General features: G+C 46.9%; 1 protein-coding gene across 9 annotated transcripts in view; it reads right to left on the reverse strand.

Annotated features, from left to right (window-relative positions):
• The window catches only part of LOC147898886 (uncharacterized), a 48,994-nt gene that overhangs the window by 26,432 nt on the left and 1,153 nt on the right, over positions 1-21,409 (reverse strand). For all 9 annotated transcript variants that reach the window (XM_087378792.1, XM_087378791.1, XM_087378788.1 and 6 more), the window contains exon 3: positions 18,810-18,853. In XM_087378792.1, coding sequence (XP_087234918.1) covers positions 18,810-18,853 — 44 coding nt within the window. The remainder of the gene's footprint in view (positions 1-18,809; positions 18,854-21,409) is intronic.

Here is a 21,409-nt window from a genome sequence, read left to right on the forward strand (position 1 = left end):
AGTGGGGCAAGCCCGATATGATATACACAGGTGTCCAAATGGTTCGACAGTTAAGGTATTCAAATAGGCCAACTCAATACCCTGATCCCACGTGATGAGATTAACCATAACGTACAATTAGATCTACTCCAACTCTATACGCTACAAACATGGAGGGCACCAGGAGTTCCCCACTAAGATCCAATTCTAACTTGACCACTTTTTGAGTATCTAAGGATGGAATGATCATCAGACCCTAGTACCTTGAGGACAGACGAGTTTCACATGCAGCATGTACTCCTAAGATGTAGAGCCTACGCTCACATAAGAGAAAGATATGAGGGCAATAGAGAGAATTTGAAAAATCTGTTGGTGCAGCTTGTCAAAAAGCTAGGAAGTTACTTGTGAAACAAGGTATGGGTCTAGCACACAAGCTAGCCCAATGTATGGGTCCAGCACACAAGCTAGCCCAATAAGTACTCATTGCATAAAGTTTGTAATATTTTCTCACACTGGTTGTAAGGGATCTCCCGTGGACTTCGGGAAACCGCGAAGTAGAAGGAAAGGAGCCTATGCATTTGTCATGCCCTTCGAAACGAAATAACAAAGAGGCAAGCAAGTTACTATTAGTTGATAGTGATCGCCAGTCCAATAGATCCTAAAGGGTCTCACAATGGACTTTAATAGTATCATCTCTCTCTCTCTCTCTCTCTCTCTCTCTCTCTCTCAATATCTAAGGATGGAGCGATCATCAGACCCCAATACCTTGAGGACAGACGTGTTTCACATGCATTGAGGATAGAGGCAAGGAGAGCACTAAGCACACACTGGCAAACCCCAAGCTCCTCAGAGACCAAAGGACCTGTAAAATCTGCCCCACAGAAGAGGTAGAAAATGTGCAGCATGTACTCCTAAGATGTAGAGCCTACACTCACATCAGAGAAAGGTAGGAGGGCAATAGAGACAATTTGAAGATTATGTTGGTGCACCCAGCTAAAAAGCTAGGAAGTTACTTAAACGAGGTTTTAGGGAAACAAGGTATTGGGTCTAGCACACGAGCTAGCCCAATTAATACTCATTACATAAAGTTTGTAATATTTTCTTTCACCGGTAAGGGATCCCTATTAGTTGATAGTGATCGAAAGTCCCATAGATCTTGAAGGGTCTCACAATGGACTCTCTAGAGCCTACGCTCACATCAAAGAAAGATATGAGGGCAATAGAGATAAATTGAAAATTCTGTTGGTGCAGCCAGCCAAAAAGCTAGGAAGTTACTTGAAAGAGGTTTTAGTGAAACAAGGTACTAGGTCTAGCACACAAGCTAGCCCAATAAGTACTCATTACATAAAGTTTGTAATATTTTCTCTCACTGGTTGTAAGGGATCACTATTAGTTGATAGTGATCGCCAGTCCCATAGATCCTGAAGGGTCTCATGATGGACTTAAATACAATCACCTCCCTCCCTCCCTCACTCTCTCTCTCTCTCTCTCTCTCTCTCTCTCTCTCTCTCAAGTGCCAAGAACTCGAATACAAAAATGCAAATCTCGATCAGACTGTCAGAATACAGGCAGAAAAAATACAGCAGCTACAACACATGGTGGATGAGAAGTCAGAAAGCAAAAGCATGCAAATACCAATAACACAATCAGCCAGCTGGGCTAACGCAGTAAAGAATGGTGTTACAAACAATGATGAAGCCAAGCTGAAGTACAACAATATGGACATACTTGGTGAAGAAGGACCTGATGCAAACGAACGCCGAGAGTGTGAAAAGCGTGCACAAAATATAGTAATACGTGGAATCCCAGAGCAAGAGACTGAATCCCCACTATCACTAGCCAAAAATATTACAGAATTCTTTGCTGATCATTTTGCTATGCAAGAAGTAACAGTTTTTGGAGCACATAGGGTTGGCAAGAAAAAGGAAGAGAAAGACTACCACCGTGCAATTGTATGCACATTGATGGATGCAAGGAAAAGAACAATTATACTAGACAGCAGCAGGATCTACTTAAGAGGAACATCTTACTTTATCACTGAAGATAGAACGCCCAAGCAACAAGCAGAAAGACGCCAGTCCTACGAAGCACGCAAGAAGAGACAAGAGGCAAAAGAGGACACCACCCTCTAGGGACACGCGGCTCATGGGACCCAGAAAGAACTCAAAGTAATGTTTTGGAACTGCAGAGGTTTCCCCTGGCAGAAGGGAGCAGGGCTTAATGATGTGCTTGAGGATGCAGATGTAGTCTTTCTTGCAGAGACATGGGAGAGGGATACGCATAGACTACCTCCAATCAATGGATACATAATACATTCGATATGCCAAACACACACTGGTACAAGAGGGCAAGGAGGAGTTGCATGCTTATACAAAGAACACTTACAAGATAGTATTAGCATATGCAAAGATGACCCTTACAAACGATTCATCTGGATCATGGTGAAAGCAGAGCCCCTACCAATTTTCATAGTTGGATGCTACATACCGCACTCGGGGTCAACATACTATCAACGATATGATAGAGATGCATCAGATCCATACGGAGACTTATGCTCAGATTTGGTGGAATTTAATTCCAAGGGGAGAGTATTGATTCTAGGAGACATGAATGCACGCATTGGGGACACCCAGTTTCAGTCACTTACAGGACATGAATATGACAAAGATAAAGAAATTGAGATAGACCCCAAGTGGCAGAGATACTCGGAGGACAAGGAAGTAAATGCACATGGAGAGGCATTGACAAGCCTAGTGAATGGGCTTAATATGATAGTGCTGAATGGATCAGGCCTCTTTCCACATACAAAAGTTCCAACATGTTTCCCAGCTAGTGGAGGGTCAAGTGTGATAGACTACGCCTTAATTTCACTAGATGCAGTACATTTGGTACATGATTATATAATTGGCCCAAAATATCCAGAATCAGATCATACCCCCCTTTATCTCAAAATGCACATACCTCATTCGGCAGAAACTACAGCCCAGGCAGCAAAGAATTGGTCTTTTCGGATGGACATAGACAAGAGGGAGGAGTATGCTGACACCACTGATGCTCTTATTAAGAATGTTTGCAGGCTGAACTGGAGTGAAATGAAACAGGCTTTACTCTCAGCTGCACATACAGTCATGGGACAGAAAAAGATCAAGAGAGTAAGCACAAAGGGTTTACCACAAAACAAATGGTTTGATGGTGAATGCATAAAAGTCAGGCTGAAAATTAAACAGATGCCAAATGACTTGCAACGTAAAGAGGCTGAAAAGCACTTCCATGCACTTACTCGGAGAAAAAAGAGGAAATATCAGTTAGACAAAGAGTGGCAAGATGCCATTGATTTTGCTAAGAACCCGAGAGGAACATGGAGACAAACTAAAGGGAGATCAAAAGAAATCATGGGAGACTTCACAGATGAGGAAATGCTCCAATATGCCAAGCAACTTTACACCCATCCACATGCCTTACCTATATTCACAGACATAGCTCACTACAATAGCCCACATATTTTCTCTTTGGACGATGTGAATGAGGGCTTGAAGAAAATGGCCAATGGAAAAGCAGATGATACATTGCATATAAAGGCTGAGCTACTAAAATGGACAGGGGACTACACACGAATATGCCTAGTCTCTTTGCTTAATGATGCAATTGCCAATGGCTTCCCCCCAGAGTGGCAAGAAAATTGGATAAAACCAATATATAAAGGTGGAGATCGTAACCAGCTTTCCAATTATAGAACCATCATGGTGGGATCCACCATGGCCAAGCTCTTTGGCACAATCATTGAGACAGAACTTAGTATATGGGCAGAACTAAATGGTAAGAGGGCCATCGGACAAGCTGGTTTTCGAAGAAACCATAGCACTGTGGATCACTTGGTCACACTACGGGTTCTAATGGAAGAGAGCCGGTTGCAAGGATTGCTTCATAGATTTCAAGAAGGCATTTGACACAGTGCCTAGAAACAAGTTGGGGGAAAGAATGGACCAATTAAGAGTGCCAAACCACTTAAAAACAGCAGTTTTCAGATTGTATGAGAGGGTAACTTGCCAACTCAAAGGCAGAAACGGATTGTCAAATACATTCCACAGTAATATGGGGGTTAAACAGGGTTGCCCTTTGTCACCAACATTATTTGGACTATGTATTGACAGATTGGAGGAGTTGGTCAAAGAAATGATGCAAGAGCAGCAGCTAGAGGGCCCTGAAATATGTGCATACACCGTACTACTGTTGTTATATGCAGATGATGTTGTCTTTTTCTCATACACAGCAGAAAGTATGCAGAGGATGATGCCCATTCTACACAAGCTCTGTGCAGAGAGTGGACTCATGGTAAATGCCACCAAAACTAAAATGATGATAGTAAAAACAAAGCAGCCTGCAAACACCCCAAGTATTATGTTCAATGAGCAGGAAATTGAGAGGGTAAACACATTCAAATACTTGGGAATAGATGTGCCAGCAAATCATAGATGGAATGATTGTGTCCATAGAAGGATAGATGCTGGGTGGGGAAAGTATTATCATTTTGAAAATGACTGCAGAAATAGTGACACTAAGAGATGGAGCATCAAACGGATTCTATTTGATGCATATGTGGTGCAAACAGTGCTATATGCAGTAGAAGTATGGGGAGGAAGCATCTCAGCATCAAAATGGAATGATATTGAAAAAATACAGAAATCATTTCTAAGACGGCATCTAGGAGTCAAAATTACTACACCGTACTCAATCATGCTTATTGAGACTGGTACAAGGCCCATTGAACTGAGAGCACTACGAAGGGTTTTCAAATATGTGAAGAAGGTCAAGAACATGGGGTGGCAGAGATTACCAATGAAAGCATGGGAAGCAAGTAAAAGGCCTCAAAAGACAAACAAAAGCAAGATGTTATCATCTGGTTGGTGGCAAGACATTCAAAGATGGTTCCAAAGATGGAGAGTAACATCCTACCTTGAGATGTCATCCGGGGAAATGGATGAGAAGGCATTTCATAAAGCTTTGTTGGGAATATTGCAACAAAAATGGCAATCAGCTGAGAAAAGGGCTAAGTATGAGTACTATTGTACACATATCAATCCCATCTATTGGGACACCTACTCCAAGGAGGAAGATAATGCACAAAAGTACATAACTATACCCATACCTGCAAATGCAAGAAGAAGTATTGCACTCATCCGCACCCGATCACACACTTTGGAGGTAGAGGGTGCTTGGGGAGATGTCTCAAGGGAACAAAGATTTTGCAAGTTATGTGACCAAGAACAAGTAGAGACAGAGGCACATGTCCTCCTTACATGCCCACGATATGCATGCATAAGGAGGGACTTTAACAACATTACAAAGGAACACGACACCCTCGCAAGCTTGCTTTCACATACCCATATAGCCACTCTGGGCAATTTTATTGCCAAGATTCTTCAATATCGGGAATGTTGTATTACTCAATGTATTTCAGAATAGTTGTTTTCCTACCCCTTCCATAAAAGAAGGGAGACACTTGTATTGTGATTTTCATGGGTCCCATGGGTCGGTTTCTCGGCCCCCAGAGGACGGTAATACATTCTTCTTCTTCTTCTTCTCTCTCTCTCTCTCTCTCACATATATTCATTCATTAGACCATACAACACAAGGACCATCTGCTCAAGACACATAGACGACTTTCTTTGGAAAAAAAAAGACACATAGACGACTACAATTTTGTAATCATATTTTTGAGTAAGCAATGTTCACTGTGTAAGGCGACCTCAGAGAAGCTGCTGCCCCCGCTGCTGCTTGGCTGAGCCCACTGCCCCCCTGCAATCTCTTGCTCCGCCTTCCTCCCCGCCCTCCTCCTCCGCCTCTCCATGCGTCATCTCCTCCCCCCTGCCATCTCTTCGCCCCTCGCCTTCTCCTTCATGATGAAGTGGGAACAGAAAATTGACATTGAGTCGGTGTCCACCCCAGTACGCCGACGTACAGACACGGACTACTCGCCCCCCAAACCCCCGAAAAAGTCACATAAGGCAGTCTTTCTAGAACAGGCACCCACTCATAGGAAAGCCTTGTTTTCTGCATCCCCGTCCTCGTGAGCTGAACCATAATGAGTTGGAACGTGCACGGGCTTCATGACGGTGATCATAGTCAACCGCAGTACCTAATCCTTCAGCAGGAGCTGCAGAGGGCAGTGGTATGGCGGACAGTGGACATCCTTTTGATTCAGCAGCATATGTTCTCAGCATCAAACATTAGACGGCAACACCACCTCCTCCCGGGGAGAGGCCCGGAGGTGTGGTCCCTTACAGTAGCACGAAGCAGAGGGGTCTACATCTCGGTCTCACATACAGTGACTCTAGAGGTTTATGATCAGGGCAAGCTTATCCCAGGACGGGCAGTTTGAATGGGAGTTAGGATCCTGAACGTGTATGCCCCAATGGCAGACAACACATCGGGCCTTTTGGAGGCGGCTGACAGAGTGTCTCTTGGATGTAGACTCTTGGATTGTTGGAGGAGACTTCAACAACCTGGAGTTTGGGGAGGACAAGCAAGGCTGTGCCTCTTTCTCTGAGATGCCAGCACCTGGGAGCAATTCATCTTCATGATCAGTAGAGACCCGTGGCGAGAGCCAGAGTTCAGCAGGATACCTGACAGCCTCCTCTTCTCTTTCGGACAGAGGAGACCTGATGGACTGCTTGAGAGGCTAGACCGCTTCCACATTGGGGACTGGGCACTGCACAGAGGCAGCTCTACCAAGATTTTTGCAGGCACCACGATGTCAGACCACTCTCCAGCATTACGCCACTTAGAGCAGCCTTGCTGAGGTCTTTCCCAAAAGGGGGTCCGCATTCTACCTCCTGTAGGATGGGGAGATTCAACAGGTCATGGTAGAGATTTGGCAGCAGTCAGAGACGGCACCTTGTGAGGGTTGGGCTTCGTGGGTGGCCGACGCGATCCAAAGGAGCAATGAGGAGTTGTAAGCTCATGCCCTTAGATGGAGGAGAGATCTTCAAGAGCGCGAGTGAGCACTGCAGAGAGACCTCGCCTCCATAGAGAGGCTCAAAGAACAGGACCCAGGATCCCAGTGGCTTAGTGGCAGGTTTGAGAGAGAGCGCCTTGAGCCTCAAGAAACGGAGATTCGGCGGGCTGAGTTCTCCTATCACTCCTCTCCGGCCTGGTGGGTACAGCAAGGGGACAAGATCACGAAGCAGTTCTTTCACACCACTGGGCCCCGATCGGCAGACACATAGTTGCAATGTCTACAAGATCCGCAGGGCATCCACAACCAGCTCTTTCAAACGGAGAGGATGACTCCAGCTTGTCTTGTGACCCGTGAGTTAGTTTGGGACCATGTTCCGGCGGTAGTCTCCCACGATTTGTGCAAGAGTCTGGAGGAGCCTTTCACGGATCAGGAGCTTTGGAAAGCCCTCAAGGCTCTCCCGACCCAGAAGTGTCTTGGCGAGGATGGCTTGACTCCGGCCTTCTTCTAGAACTTCTGAGAGATCATCTCCACCCCTTTCTGCCTATCCTGCCAGGAGATCTTCGACACGAGCTCCCTTAGTCCCTGAGCAAGGGTGGATTTGTTTGATCCCAAAAGGGGGAGATAGGTCAGACATTCGACAGTGAAGACTAATCACTTTACTTAATACTACATACAAGATCCTCGCCAAGGTCTTGAGTTTGCGGTTACGTCCCCATCTTACTGACATCATCCACAACACACAGACCGGGTTCATTCAGCAGCGCAGCATCCTGGACAACATCTTCACGTTTTGGGAGGCAGTGGATTGGTCCAAGGAGGAGTTACAATCGTTGGCCGTCCTTCTCTTGGATTTTGAGAAGGCTTACGACAGGGTGGAGTGGTCTCTCCTAGAGCGCTCAGCATACTATGCAGAGTTTGGGCTTCTCAGACAGATGGATCAAAGGAGTTTATGCACTTTATGCGGGGAGCTCTAGTCAGATGCTTATCGGTGGACACATGGGCGAGGCCTTACCTCTCTGTCCCTCGGTCCATCAAGGCTGCCCCCTCACTCCCTTCCTTTTCTTGTTTGTGGCGAAGGCTTTAAGGCTACTACTTGAGATCACGAGTGGCGGGCCTCACACGGTTGAGGCTCCCAATCAGACAGGAGGAGGAGCTGCTAGACTTTGAGTTTGCAGATGACACAACCTTGTACGTAGAGGGCACCACAGTGAGCTTGGAAAGATTCAGGGGAGCCCTGGCTATCTACTATGTGGCCTCGGGTTCGCGGATCAACTAGACAAAATCCATAGGTTTCTTCGCAGGCTCTAAGGAGAGACAGTAGATTCAAGAGAGGGGGAGCAACTTTGGCTTCTGCTAGATACCACGGGGCCAGACAACGAGATACCTCGGATGCCAGGTGGGTATTCATATTACAGCAGAGCAACAGATCGCCTCGGTCCTTGAGAGTGTTCAACGCAAGCTTCCCTACTGGAGCTCGACCAAACTCTCCCTAGCGAGCCGTGCCTTAGTGGCAAACCAAATCCTCCTTGCCACGGCCTGGTATATCACCTCCTATTGGTGTTTTCACAGAGGGTGCATTGCACAGCTCCGATGGTTGGTTCGGAACTTCCTTTGGGCAGGATCGAACGGCACGAGGAATACTAGAGCCCGGGTCCCTTAGCAGACGATGATCACACCGCAGGCACTGGGAAGCTTGGGTATCATTGATTCGGAGATGCAGAGCAGAGCCCTCCTAGGCAAGTTGGTTGTTCGCGGCCTCACCCCAGGTGCAAAGCCTTGGAAGCTCCTCTTACTACGAGGGCTTCTCAGGAACACCCCACGCACTGGGGGGCAGTGGCAGCATTCACACAGATGGATCTTCTCAGAGGCCCCCTTACAGGGAAGGGTTCCCCCTTGATGAGGAGCCTCCATAGGGTCTGGCAGAGATTAGGAGGGGGCCTCATTCGTGCTCAGCCCCAATGCAGAGAGGAGTTCAAGCGTTAGCCCCTTGTTTGGCACCTGGAGATCAAGGATCAAGATGGGCGTATGCTCGGGCAACGAACTCACATTGGTTGGGCACAGTGGGACAGTGGACCGGCCGGCTCCTTTGGCAGATGGAGCAGACTACCCATGGACGCAGAGGCGAGGCTTGGCGCCTTAACGCATTTGCAAGAGGCAGGGCAACAGATGTAGAGATTGACCTAGCCATCCCTGAATCCTAGTGGGAGGGACTTCGCGTGTGGATGGACAGCAGATGGTTGGGTCAGTTTTCTCGAACTGGTGTCCCCTTGAGGATTATGATGCAGCAAGGCAGCACGCAGCCTTGTTTTTTTCGTGTAGGACATGGAAGCCTACTCCAGGCACTAACTGAGAGAGACCAAGAGATGGATGGGAGTCTGGATGGGTTTCATTGGTAGATGATCAGAGTGGTGGGACGTTTGGGGAAGGAGTGGCACATTGACCCTCCCAGTATCTCAGAGCAGGAGGCCCCCAGATGGCACCTCCGGCTTTGGGAGGGTAGGCTATTGAGGGAGGTCCAGTGGGATCCGAGAGAGTGGTTCAATCCCTCCACGGGCGGCCTTGCCGAGCAGGTAGACGAGGTGCCCTTCTTTTCCTACACCACACGGATTGGCAAGATGCTTCAAATGGACTCTTCGATTTGGACCCCTTCAAGGGAGAGGCATTGGGTGGCCCAAACAGTGCCCTAGGTCTGTTCTAGGATTTGGACACGGTTATGGTCCAATTTGCGGCCGAGGAAGATCTTGGCTTGCAACCCACGGAGGCTTGCCCATCGGCCCGTGGTTGGAGCAGATGCGGGTGGAGGGACAGTGTCATTGTTAATCTGCTGGTTTTTGGGAGACGATCCCTCACTGCCTCTAGAGCTGTCGTAGCGCAGCAAGGATTTCGATGGGAGCCCTCAGGATTATGACCCATATGCAAAGCCTTCAGAGGGACTACACATGGGGGATGGTGGCTTGGTTGACTGAGGAAGGACACGCGTTCAGATTGATGAGGTCTCCTCAGCTTACTTGATACAAGGTCAGAGCATTCAGAGGATAGAGCTCCATGAGGCGGTCCCTCCTAATAGCCTCCTCATTCTCCTCCGAAGGAGGACGTATGGGAGATAGTAGCCAGTATCACGTCGTGAAACATTTGGCTTGCTCGTTGCAATTTGGTGACGAGTGAGCATCCGGTTCCACCCTCGGCTACCCTTGTCGCCATCTGGCAAGATATCATCTACACCCTCCGCTCCACCTGGGAGCGTGGGACCTCAGGCTCTAGAGTGACTGTCACGAGGCGCGCTCAATTCTGCAAGGCTTGGCCTGCAGGAGTTTTTAACCTTTTCACTTCGCAAGGGATTCGCTGGTTGTATAGTTCCCCCACCTGGCTGTCAGTCTCAGTATTAGAGATCCCCTAGGCAGTGAGCTGGGTTTCTATGAAACATGTCGGTTTTTCTTCTTTCAGCCATTTTTCAGTTTTCCCATACTCAACACCCTCGGGGCTGCTGTTTTGTATGAAGTCTTTCAAGCATTAAGAGAAGGTTCCTTTCTTTGCCAACAAAAGAACACAGACAAGATGAGTCACACTCCACTAGACGAGATTAGTCAGACTCCACTCAGAGTGTACTGACTGAATTTTTCCCATTGGATAGCGTAGGCCAATAAGCCCCAAAAAGGCAGCTAGCCGAGGCTCAGAGCAAGAGATACAACAAACTGCCAATGGGTCGATGCACACATCAGGCTCAAGGATCTTCCCTCCATGTTCACTAGACCAAAGGGACGGCCGATGCAGCACTTGTCCAACGCAAGGCCACGGCTAGCAAACCACAGTGGACCACACACACTAATCGTCACTAGCGTTCTACCAGAGGTTTTATACTACCGCATCCTCATACATCACCGAGACCTCTGGACTCCCTGTGAGCATCCAAAGGACCATCGTAGTGATACCAAACCAAAACTTCCATCTGGGTTCAGTCCGTTTGAGCTGAACTATGGTTATAGACCAGCCAATCCGACTATAGTTGGATCCAAGTTTCACCTTGAAATGTGCATCTTAAAAATACATAATATATAAAGTATATAAAACGTTTATTTACATAAAAAGTCTCAATATATGGACTCTCTCTCTCTCTCTCTCTCTCTCTCTCTCTCTCTCTCTCTCTCTCTCTCTCTCTCCGTAGCTCATCGTCCATCGCTCACGTCCATGCTCACCTCCGTCTACTCATCGCTGCTTGCCCATCTGAAGTCCGTCGCTCAGCATTGCTCATCGTTGCTCTCTCGCTCACCTACGCTAGCCTCTCCGCTAGCCTACGCTGCCTATGCTAGCCTCCCCGCTCACCTATGCTGCCCTCTCCCTAACCCACGTTGAGTGGGGCTAACCTTGATGCCTGCTGCTGCTACGCTACGCCCACCTAACCTTCACGTAGCCTCTCTACCAGCTCACGTAACCTCTCCATCAGCCTCACGCAGCCTCTCCGTCAGCAACCCTTCGTAGCCTCCCTCACGTCTCTCTCACAACGCCGCCACCTACACCCATCGGTCGGTGCTGCCTACGCTCCCCGTCTTCATCCATGTCAACGCTTGCCACAAGCCACGCCAGCAGCACGTGGCATAACGCATGCTTGCCACATCAGTGCTGACACGTGGCACAACACATGTCTGCCATGTCACTGCTGAAACGTGGCAGTGCCACATCAGCACATCAGGGCTCCCTTGCTGCAGTCACACGGGCTCCCACTGGATTGGCTCCAACTTGACAGAAAAGTGCAGAAGCCAGCAGCACGTGGCATAACGCATGCTTGCCACATCAGTGCTGACACGTGGCACAACACATGTCTGCCATGTCACTGCTGAAACGTGGCAGTGCCACATCAGCACATCAGGGCTCCCTTGCTGCAGTCACACGGGCTCCCACTGGATTGGCTCCAACTTGACAGAAAAGTGCAGAAGCAGAGAAAACATGTGAAGATTCTCTTTATTACTGCATTTTCCAGTTCAGTAAATAAGCAAGGGCAGATACTTACATTGCACAATGCCTACACGAGCATGTGTGGAGGACATTTGGGGGAAACAAGCACTTGAAAATGCCATGACAGCTTACACAGCAGGGACCACTCCAAACAATGTCCTCGCCAGCCTCCAAAAGATATGCCTTGCATTGATTGAAAGAATTGATAGCTTGGAATCTACTAATGTGGCCCTCCTTGCGGAGAAGGCACATGTAGATAAAACACTAGCTGAAGTGAAAAAGCATGGAGGGAAAATGCAGGAGGAATGGACGAAAGAAAGGGGCAAAAAGGAGGAATGGGAGAATGAAAAGGGTGAATGGATATGCGAGAAAAACAAGCTCCAGGACAGGGTACATGCTTTGAAAAGAATTTATCTCCGAAGCACTTGAGGAGGAAAAAAGGAGGACCAGCAAAGCATTAAATGTCTTAGTGAGGGGGCTTCCGATGGGAGATGCCAAAACACTGTTCACCAAAATGGGAGTCAATCTCACTTGTGAGACAGCCTGGAGGGTGGGTAAACCTGAGGCACCCTCAAAGCCACTAGCGCTGAAATTCCGGACAGCCATGGACAGGAAGACCCTCATGAGCACGAGGGCGACTTTGAAGGGAACCAGGATCTACCTGGATGACAACCTCACACTCTTACGACAGGAACATCGCAGGGAAGGTATAATAAAAGTAATGGCAGCAAGGGAAGCAGGGAAATGGGCTGTATATAGGGATGGTAGGGTCATTATTCGAGAAAGAGGAGATAAGGAGAATAAAGAAGAGAAGGAAGAGAAGGAAGAGGGAGAATTGTGACGGTGTCAAGCTCATAGGATGTGTGCACATATTGGATTGAAGTCCCCCCGTAGAAGTGTGTCTCCTTGTCTGGAAAACTCCGTGATGTCATCATGGATCATCTCATATGGACTGTGTCCATCTGTAGTGATCTCTCGTGCATAGGATGATGCATTTGGAGGAAAGTAGCACATTGCAATGAAGATAGGCCGAGCATTTGGGAGCTGAACTTGTATCCACATGTGTCGTGCATGCTCCTCTCTCCGAACCATCGATATGCGTGGTCTCAATTGTGATCTGAAAAGGACAGCCACTCTACCGGAGCCTTGAACTCCGCTATCTCTTCTCAACTCTCTTCTGTGAGCTGATTCCCATGTGTATCTAGTCACTGTGGGCAGCCCTCGCTATGGAGTCTCGCGTGTTTCGGTGTAGAAAATCATATCTCTATCATTATATGTCTCCAGGAAACCCCCTGGGTCAGACCATAAATGCCATTACAATTCCATACTGCTATTTTCAATCCGCACGGACAGGAAATAGACAGGTGGGCCTACTTGACTTCTCAGATGATGACAGAGACCCACACATAGTCCCGGAACTAGATGCAGCTGAGCTTGGGATAGTAAGGCATTCTGCAGATACCCCACAAGTGACAGGGTATGGACAACATCTTCTTGAGCTGGGGGCATTCCACGACCTAATCATCTTTAATGGGCTTCACAGATGGCCATCTTCTGGCAGACTCACTTGCTTCCCACATGGTGGTGGATCTAGTACAGTGGACTATCTACTAGGCCCACTAGACTTTGTCTCACGGATACACGACTTCGCCATCCCCCCCCCCAAACACTCGGAGCTGATCACTCATACTTGAGCTTCCATATCGCCACCACCATGCCAACCACAGGGAGAGCTCCCCCCACGCCCCCACGCACTCAGATCCACTTTGACCGTGCTCTTGACCAAGTATACATGAGCCATCTAGCCAAGGAGATCCCGGCTATACTTGGAGATGACATAGACCTCACCAACGCCTCCGACACCCTTGTCTCAGAGGTACAGGTCACTGCTATCAGATCTTTTCCCACGACCCGATCCAGGCGGGCCAGAGATCGGAAGATGCCTCAGAACCCTTGGTTCAACGACGAGTGCAGAGAGGCGAGAGCCCACTTCACACAGCAGCAGACTTTGAGTCATATGACGCCACCTGAAGCACAGAGGATCTATCGATGACTGACGCACCGTAAGAAACGGGCTTTCATCACACACAGAGGAACTATCGGACCCTTATGATTGGCCACACTCTAACCAAGATTTATGGATCGATTCTAGAGAGGGAACTCAGCAGTCATACAGAGGCTCGGAGGCAGCAGGCACTGGGACATGCAGGATTCTGAAGACAACACTCTACCCTAGATCACATCTTCACTTTGAGGGCTATCATTGAGGAGGCGAGGTCTAAAAACCAGAAAGTCTACACATGCAGCCTCCTAAGACCAGAAAGCCTATATGAGTCAGTCAGAGGCCAAGTTCGTGTCCCAGGAGGCCTATCGGATTGGGTCAAGAGTACGATTGGAGTGAAGCAGGGATGTCCCCTTTCACCGACTCTCTTCGGGTTGTAAATTGATGAGATCACCTCTTTCATAAACCGCTTAGGGGGCGAAGGATCACCACTGGCCAATCTCATGATACAGATATTGCTATATGCTGATGACATAATCCTCATCTCATGCTCAGCGGAGGAGCTACAGAGACACTTGGAGGCCCTAGAGGTGTTTTGTAGAGAGAGAGACCTAACAGTCAACCTTGGGAAGACCAAGGTTATGGTCTTCAACACCTCACATGTAGTAATCTGACGACTCAATTTCACCGATCAAACCGAGCCAGTGGAGATAGTGCAGTCATACACATATTTGGGAGCAGTCTTCACACAACCCCTTTTCACTATGACACATGCAACCCAGGCATGACTCACACGGGGACGGGGTGCTCTGGCCCAATTGGAGAGATAGTGTTTCCAAGCACACTTCCAGGATCCACAGACGAAGTGCTGGCTTTTCGATACGCTAGTGCAACCGACTGCCATGTATGCAGCACCTTTTTGGGGATGAGATCTACCAATAGCGATGTGGAAGATATTTAAGCGGTTACAGGTGACCATGGGATCTAGGATGATTCGGAGCAAGCCCTCGGTCTCGCATGAGATAGTACAAGCAGAGTTTGCCATGACATCACTACAGATTGATGCCATCTTTCAGACAGTGACTTTCATCCATAGAGTCTGGGACTTACCCCATTGGAGACTACCGAGGCTGGCTCTGGAGTCATCCAAATGACTAGCTGAGGGTGGGGCAAACACATGGTATGCGCGTATATCCACATGGCTTGCCAGACCTGGATTCAGATGGACAGGCTCCCCCTCTTTCAATATGGTTTGGATGCACCCCCTGAGTCGATGCAGAGAGATGAGATTAACCGTATCATACGGTTAGATCTTCTCCAACTCCACACGTCTCGAGCTTGGGGGGGACATCAGGAGCTCCCCACCAAGACACAATTCTATCGTGACAATCTCCTAAATGTCTCAAAGGAGAGATTCATCATCAAACCCCTATATGTCGAGGACAGAAGAGTCTCACATGTGCTGAGGATCGCCATTGGGCAGATGCAAGTTTCATCCCATCAGCTGAGATTGAGACAAGGAGAGCAGCACGTATACCTAGAGAGCAGCGTACCTGCACGCTATGCACACTGGGAGTGGTTGAGACAAAGGAACACTTTCTTTGCACCTGAACTACACCAAGATATAGATCTTGAAGGAGCTCACGCCAACTCAGCTCAAGATGAAGCCATAGAAGCGACCACAGTGAAGGAGGTCCGCAAGGAAGGAAAATGGGCTATCAGCACTTATCAACGACTCCAAACCCAAACCTAACGACTCTATCTTAAACTGATGTAATGCAGGCCAATTATCCTTCACAGTAGATCATAGCTAGTCTATAATAACTTTGGGCATACTATATGCACTTCCAAAAGACTCTATAACTGATGTTGGTGTTTCGGTATGTGCGTTGTCTCATAGGCCCATGAGGCCTCCTGCAGACGTTAATGCGTGAGACAGCCCGACAAATGCAGATACAAGATATCTTCACAGCTCATCAGAGAGCCACCGGTGTACCGGGCTTCGGTTTCTAAGTCCCAACTCTGAGACTGACTTGTCTCAATTTATATTTGGATAGATCGATTATGATTATGATTTTGCTAGCTTAGATTAGTACTCAGCAAGGGCCCTAGCACACCCTTTGCTTCAGCCCACTGAGGCTTGTAAGAGTTTTTTCTGTGTGCTTTGTCCCATACGCACGCCCACGAGGCCTCCCAAGGACGTTAATACATCTCTCTCTCTCTCTCTCTCTCTCTCTCTCTCTCTCTCAGGCCGAGGACGTTAATACATCTACATCTCTCTCTCTCTCTCTAGCCTAGCCCCTATCCTAGTGAGGCTATTTAATGAAGTAGTTTGCCTCGGTTTCCCACGCACATGGACCTGAACACCATCACACCTATTCACAAGACAGGAGATCACTTGAGTCCAAAAAGTTACAAGACCGTTATGATTAGGCATGTCATGTCCAAGATGTATGCCTCAACATTTGATATGGACGTCAGCCGCTATGCAAAGATGCAGGGACTCAAAGCAGAGGGGCAAGCAATTTCTCACGAGATCATGGGATCATTGGCCATATACTTACACTCAGGAGTGTCATAGAGGAGGTCAGGGCACGGAGCAGAGGGTCTATCGTTGTTTTGTGGATTTCCACAAAGCCTTTGCTACAGTACCACGAGCACATCTTCCCAAGCAATTGCAGGAGCTGGGCTATGGCTAGGAGATAGTCTGGGCTGTTATGGCACTATACGAGAGGGTTTCCGGCAGAGTTCAGACAAGGGGTGAAAGGATAGCTGAGATCATGAGCACCATTGGGGTCAAACAAGGCTGCCCACTTTCGCTGACAAGGCTGCCCACTTTCGCCGACCTTGTTTGGCCTTTCTATAGACGAGCTTGAGTCTTTAATGAGGACCCTGGGTGAAGTTGGTAGCTCTCTTGCCGGTTACATGTTCCAGATTTTATTATATGCTAATGATTTAGTGCTCTTATCCTCGTCCGTTAAGGGGATCCAAAGACGCCTAGATGCAATTCTGGCCTTTTGTGAGTCCCATGACTTGAAGTTCTGGGTAAAAACAAGGTAATGCTCTTCAACACCTCCACCACAATGTAAATATCCTAAGTCAAAGTACAGTTGACCATTTATTCCATCTAGGTTAATTAAAGAGTTTTCCATCTAGGTTAATTATGGTCAAAAGAGTTTTTTTAATGGTCAAAGAATTGATTACGGTCAAAGACACTTGACTCTCGTCAAGTAAGCCTGATTTCGATTGGGAAGACTTGGTTTATTACCAAGACGGTTACCTATGCTTAACCAGAGAACCGTAGAGCTAACTACAGTGAAAGAGTGTTGACTTCGATCAACGAGACTTGGCTCATGCCAAGAGGGTTAACCTCGTTAACCAAGATGTGCCAACTTCGGTTGGAGAGTTGTGCCAACTTCGGTTGGCAAGAGACTTGATTATAATTCAGGTGCCTCGACCCTTGGTCAAAGCCCCTAAATCATGATCAAGAGAGTTGATCTTGGTCAACCAGAATGTTTTATGTTGTGTGCTTATGTGTTCAATGGGGACACCCACCGTGACTAGGATTAGTCCACAGTTTGCTCTTTGCATGCAAAGCACTAACAATTGATGGGTGCCATGGTGGTGCACTTTAATTAATTGTTGCAGGTAAGAAGGGTTGATTTCCCAAGCGCTAAGGAGCTTCGCAAGCGATCAGAAGATGTTCGTGTGACCAAGGAACATCGAAGACCCTAGAGATTGCCCTTTGTGGCATGTACTAAATTTTAGTTAGATATGTTGACACTTGGCATGTTGCCAAATTATTAAGCCATGAGCTCTTTGTAAAAAGAATGCACGTTTTGGAATTTGTAGCAGCAGCTTCCACGCTGAACTCTTGTACTTAGATTCTCTTCATGAATAAAAACCTTGGAGGGGGGGTCCAGCCCAACGATTGTCCTGGGCCCTAGTGTATTTGTAGAGAGAGGGAGAGAGGGAGAGCAAAAGAGAGTGTTTGCAATATTTTGTCGATGAGAGAAAAGGCACATACAGCAAACTAATTGCACCCAAAGCAGCTGCACATAGAGAGTAGTTTACTTTTGACAGGTCACCAGTCATACGCGTACCTGGGGGTTCTATTTTTTTGATGTATCTTCTATGAATAGAGGATACGCCTCCCTTGCCCGACTGGAGAGACAATGCTTCCATTTGCATTTCCAAGATCCACGGACCAAGGTTCTCCTTTTTGACTCCTTGGTTCGACCTACGAGCATGTATGGCAGCCCTTGCTGGGGGCCAAACCTATCTTATACAGAGTGGACTAGAGTGGAGATATTACAAGTTCTCTTGTTATCACGGATGATCCGCAGTAAGCCATGCGTTCCCCATCAGATCATTCAGGCTGAGTTCGGGGAATCCCCGTTGTAGTTAGATGCAGCATTCCAAGCTATCACTTATCTATACCCCGTGCAAGATGTGGCTCCTATACTGCAAAGCGGCGCAGACTACCATGGTTGGCGCTAGCCTCTTCTATAGCATTAGCAGCTCAGGGTGATCAAAGATGTTGGTACGCACACACATGCAGAAGGTTTGGGAGATTGGGTTTCCATATAACCAAGACTATGACGTACTAACACAAAGCATGGGAGCTTCAACTTTAGCATTTCAGCTTATATTACTTTTAGTACCCATGATGATGTATTGCTTACACATGATGTAAGACTTTTGGCTTCATATGCCATTATGGCCTTTTGTAGACGTTAATATAATGTTCTTTCTTTCTCTCTATGTTATCAGCTTTGCAATAAGACTAATCCTCTCCTCCCCTTTTTCATCTTGCTCCAACCATCCCCAAACACACATGAACACACCTTTACCCAAAATAATGACACAAAAGAAGCATAGAAACTTTGGGGGCTTAAATGCATGCTAAAAATAAGGTACCTCTTTTTTATCGTCTCGCTTCCTCTTAACAATAAGGAACTTTCCTGCATTACACAAGACAGACTAGCATTTAGTACATCAAACAAAATGTTTTCCTTGGGGATTCATAAGACAAATCAAAACCACACCTACAACAAAAGGAAAGCACAACAAATTCAAGGGGAAAAAACGCTCGACACCCATTTCAAAATCACTTTTAATTTTGGATGTTATGTCAAAGAGGGATAAGAAGGATGCTATAACCATATTATATGATTTTTTTCCCCAATAAATATAATTTTTCCATGATGTCTTGGTGATGCGGTTTGATCATGATCAAGGAACTGAAAAATGAATTTTTTCCTAAATGCCCCTAACTCTCCATCCGTGTTTGGCTAATCATAAGAAAGTTTCTAGAACTATGGGCACAACACTACCTACTCACATAGGAAGAGGATGGAAAACATATGTTTCCCCCTCACAAGACATTCCTTTCTACTTCCTCGAGTAGAAATATTACATGCATCCTCTATTAGAATAATGGAGCATGCTACATACTACACCCTAGGATTAGTAGGGAAGGTACACAGGGAAACAACACCAACATAGATTTGTGTTTGTACCCTTGAACAAAAAGGCATGGTGAGGATACTGCCAAATCAAGAAGCTCGTGGTGAAAGATTTAGCAATAGATGACACTAATTAATGAAACCAAAAGATTTTCTATTTTATTTTATTTTTAGATATAAAGGCAAGAAGCCTACAAGCCTACCATACCTAGCTGTGTTTACTAAGCTAACAATTCAAATTAACAAGGTCCGACTATACATATTCTCGATGCGGGTGGAGAGGCAGTGCCATTGTTGCTCTGCTGGTTTTCTAAAGACAATCCTGCACTGCCTCTAGAGCTGTCGTAGCGTAGCGAGGATCTAGATGGGAGCCCTCAGGGTCATGACCCGTATGCAGAGTCTTCAAAGGGACTACACTTGGGGGATGGTGGCTTGGTTAACTGAGGGAGGACACGCGTTCCAGATTGATGAGATCTCCCCAGCTTACTGGATACAGGGTCAGAGCATTCAGAGGATAGAGATCCATGAGGTAGTCCCTCCTGATAGCCTAGCTCCTCCTTAGGACAGCATTTGGGAGGTGGTAGCCAGTACCACTGCGTGGAACATTCGGGTGGCTCGTTGCACTCTCGTGATGGGTGAGCATCCGGTTCCACCCTCGGCTACCTTGGTTGCCCTCTAGCAGCATATCATCTACACCCTACGCTCCACCTAGGAGTGTGGGACCCCAAGCTCTAGGGCGACTGTCGCTAGGCGTAGAGGTTTGCAATCTAATCTAGCAGGAAGAAGAGTTGTCCTAAATCATTGTATCTAACCCATCTCCATTTTCTACCTCTCCTGCTAGTGCCCTTCTAACACAAGATTGGAAAAGTTTATCAAGACTTGCAGGTCATTCTTATGGGGGGGAAGTGACACGAAAAGGAGAATCTCAAAGGTCAGATGGTCTTTTTGTACCAAACCAAGGAATGAAGGAGGCTGGGGAGTGGTTAATATTCAATTAGCTACTTACAAACTAGCTGCTACTTGGATTTTAAAAGCCATTACTTCCCCAGACTGTGATTGGGCTAATTTACTTCTCAGAAATTTTAAATTTGTCAGCCCTACAGGGCTCCTAAGTGGAAGAATTTCCCTTTTCTTCTCGATTCTGCAAGGCTTGGCCTGCAGGAGTTTTCTACATTTTTACTCCACGAGGGATCCGCTAGTTGTATAGTCCCCTCACCTGGCTGTTAGCCCTAGTACCAGAGATCCCCTAGGCCACTAAGTGAGCTGGGTTTCTCTGGAACAAGCCAGTTTTTTCTTTCAACCTTTGCTGGTTTTTTCCATACTCAGCACCTTCAGGGCTGCTGTTTTGTATGAATTCTTTCAAGCATTAATAGAAGGTTCTTTTCTATGGGGGGGGGAAAAACACACCGACTACGGAAAAAAAAAAGAGCCATGTACCATTCTCTAGACAGTTACTTTATCAACCACAAACTAGTAAAATAGCCTTGGACTGGTGTCAAGATATATAGAAACTTTATACCTAGATGAATACGGGAAAATGCCAAGCTCATCACATAGAAAAGTTCAGTTTATAATTTCATGGCAGTCATCCAATAGATTATAGACCATCAACTCCATTATGCATAGTAGGGACCAGCTACTATGACATCCCCACTAACGGCATCAGAGTCCTATAGTGGGTGTAGAACTTTTTCCTATAGTGGGTGTAGAACTGTGTATCAGTGGGTGTAGAACTTTGTATCAGCGTATGCTCACACACCATCGTGCATACATTTCTACAACGGTTAGCGTCCTGAGTTTTTGTCAGAGCTCAAGGCAAACTCAACCATAATGAAGGCTAGCACTTAGGGACAAGGCTAATCAAACCATAGTCCAAAAACTCTTCATCCAAGCTGCAATAGCTTCTCAAGAGAATTTTTTTATTTAATTTTAGTCTCAACAAAATGTATTCCGTCTCAACAAAATGAAAAAAAAGAGTATTCCGTCTCAACAAAATGAAAGAAAAGATTGGAGAGAAAACGCGAGTACCAAATTCTAAAATTCCATCACGCA

Source organism: Dipteris shenzhenensis, chromosome 9, assembly GCF_047967505.1.
Source record: "Dipteris shenzhenensis isolate YYH24624 ecotype China chromosome 9, Dip_SZ_1.0, whole genome shotgun sequence".
NCBI classification, from domain to species: domain Eukaryota; kingdom Viridiplantae; phylum Streptophyta; class Polypodiopsida; order Gleicheniales; family Dipteridaceae; genus Dipteris; species Dipteris shenzhenensis.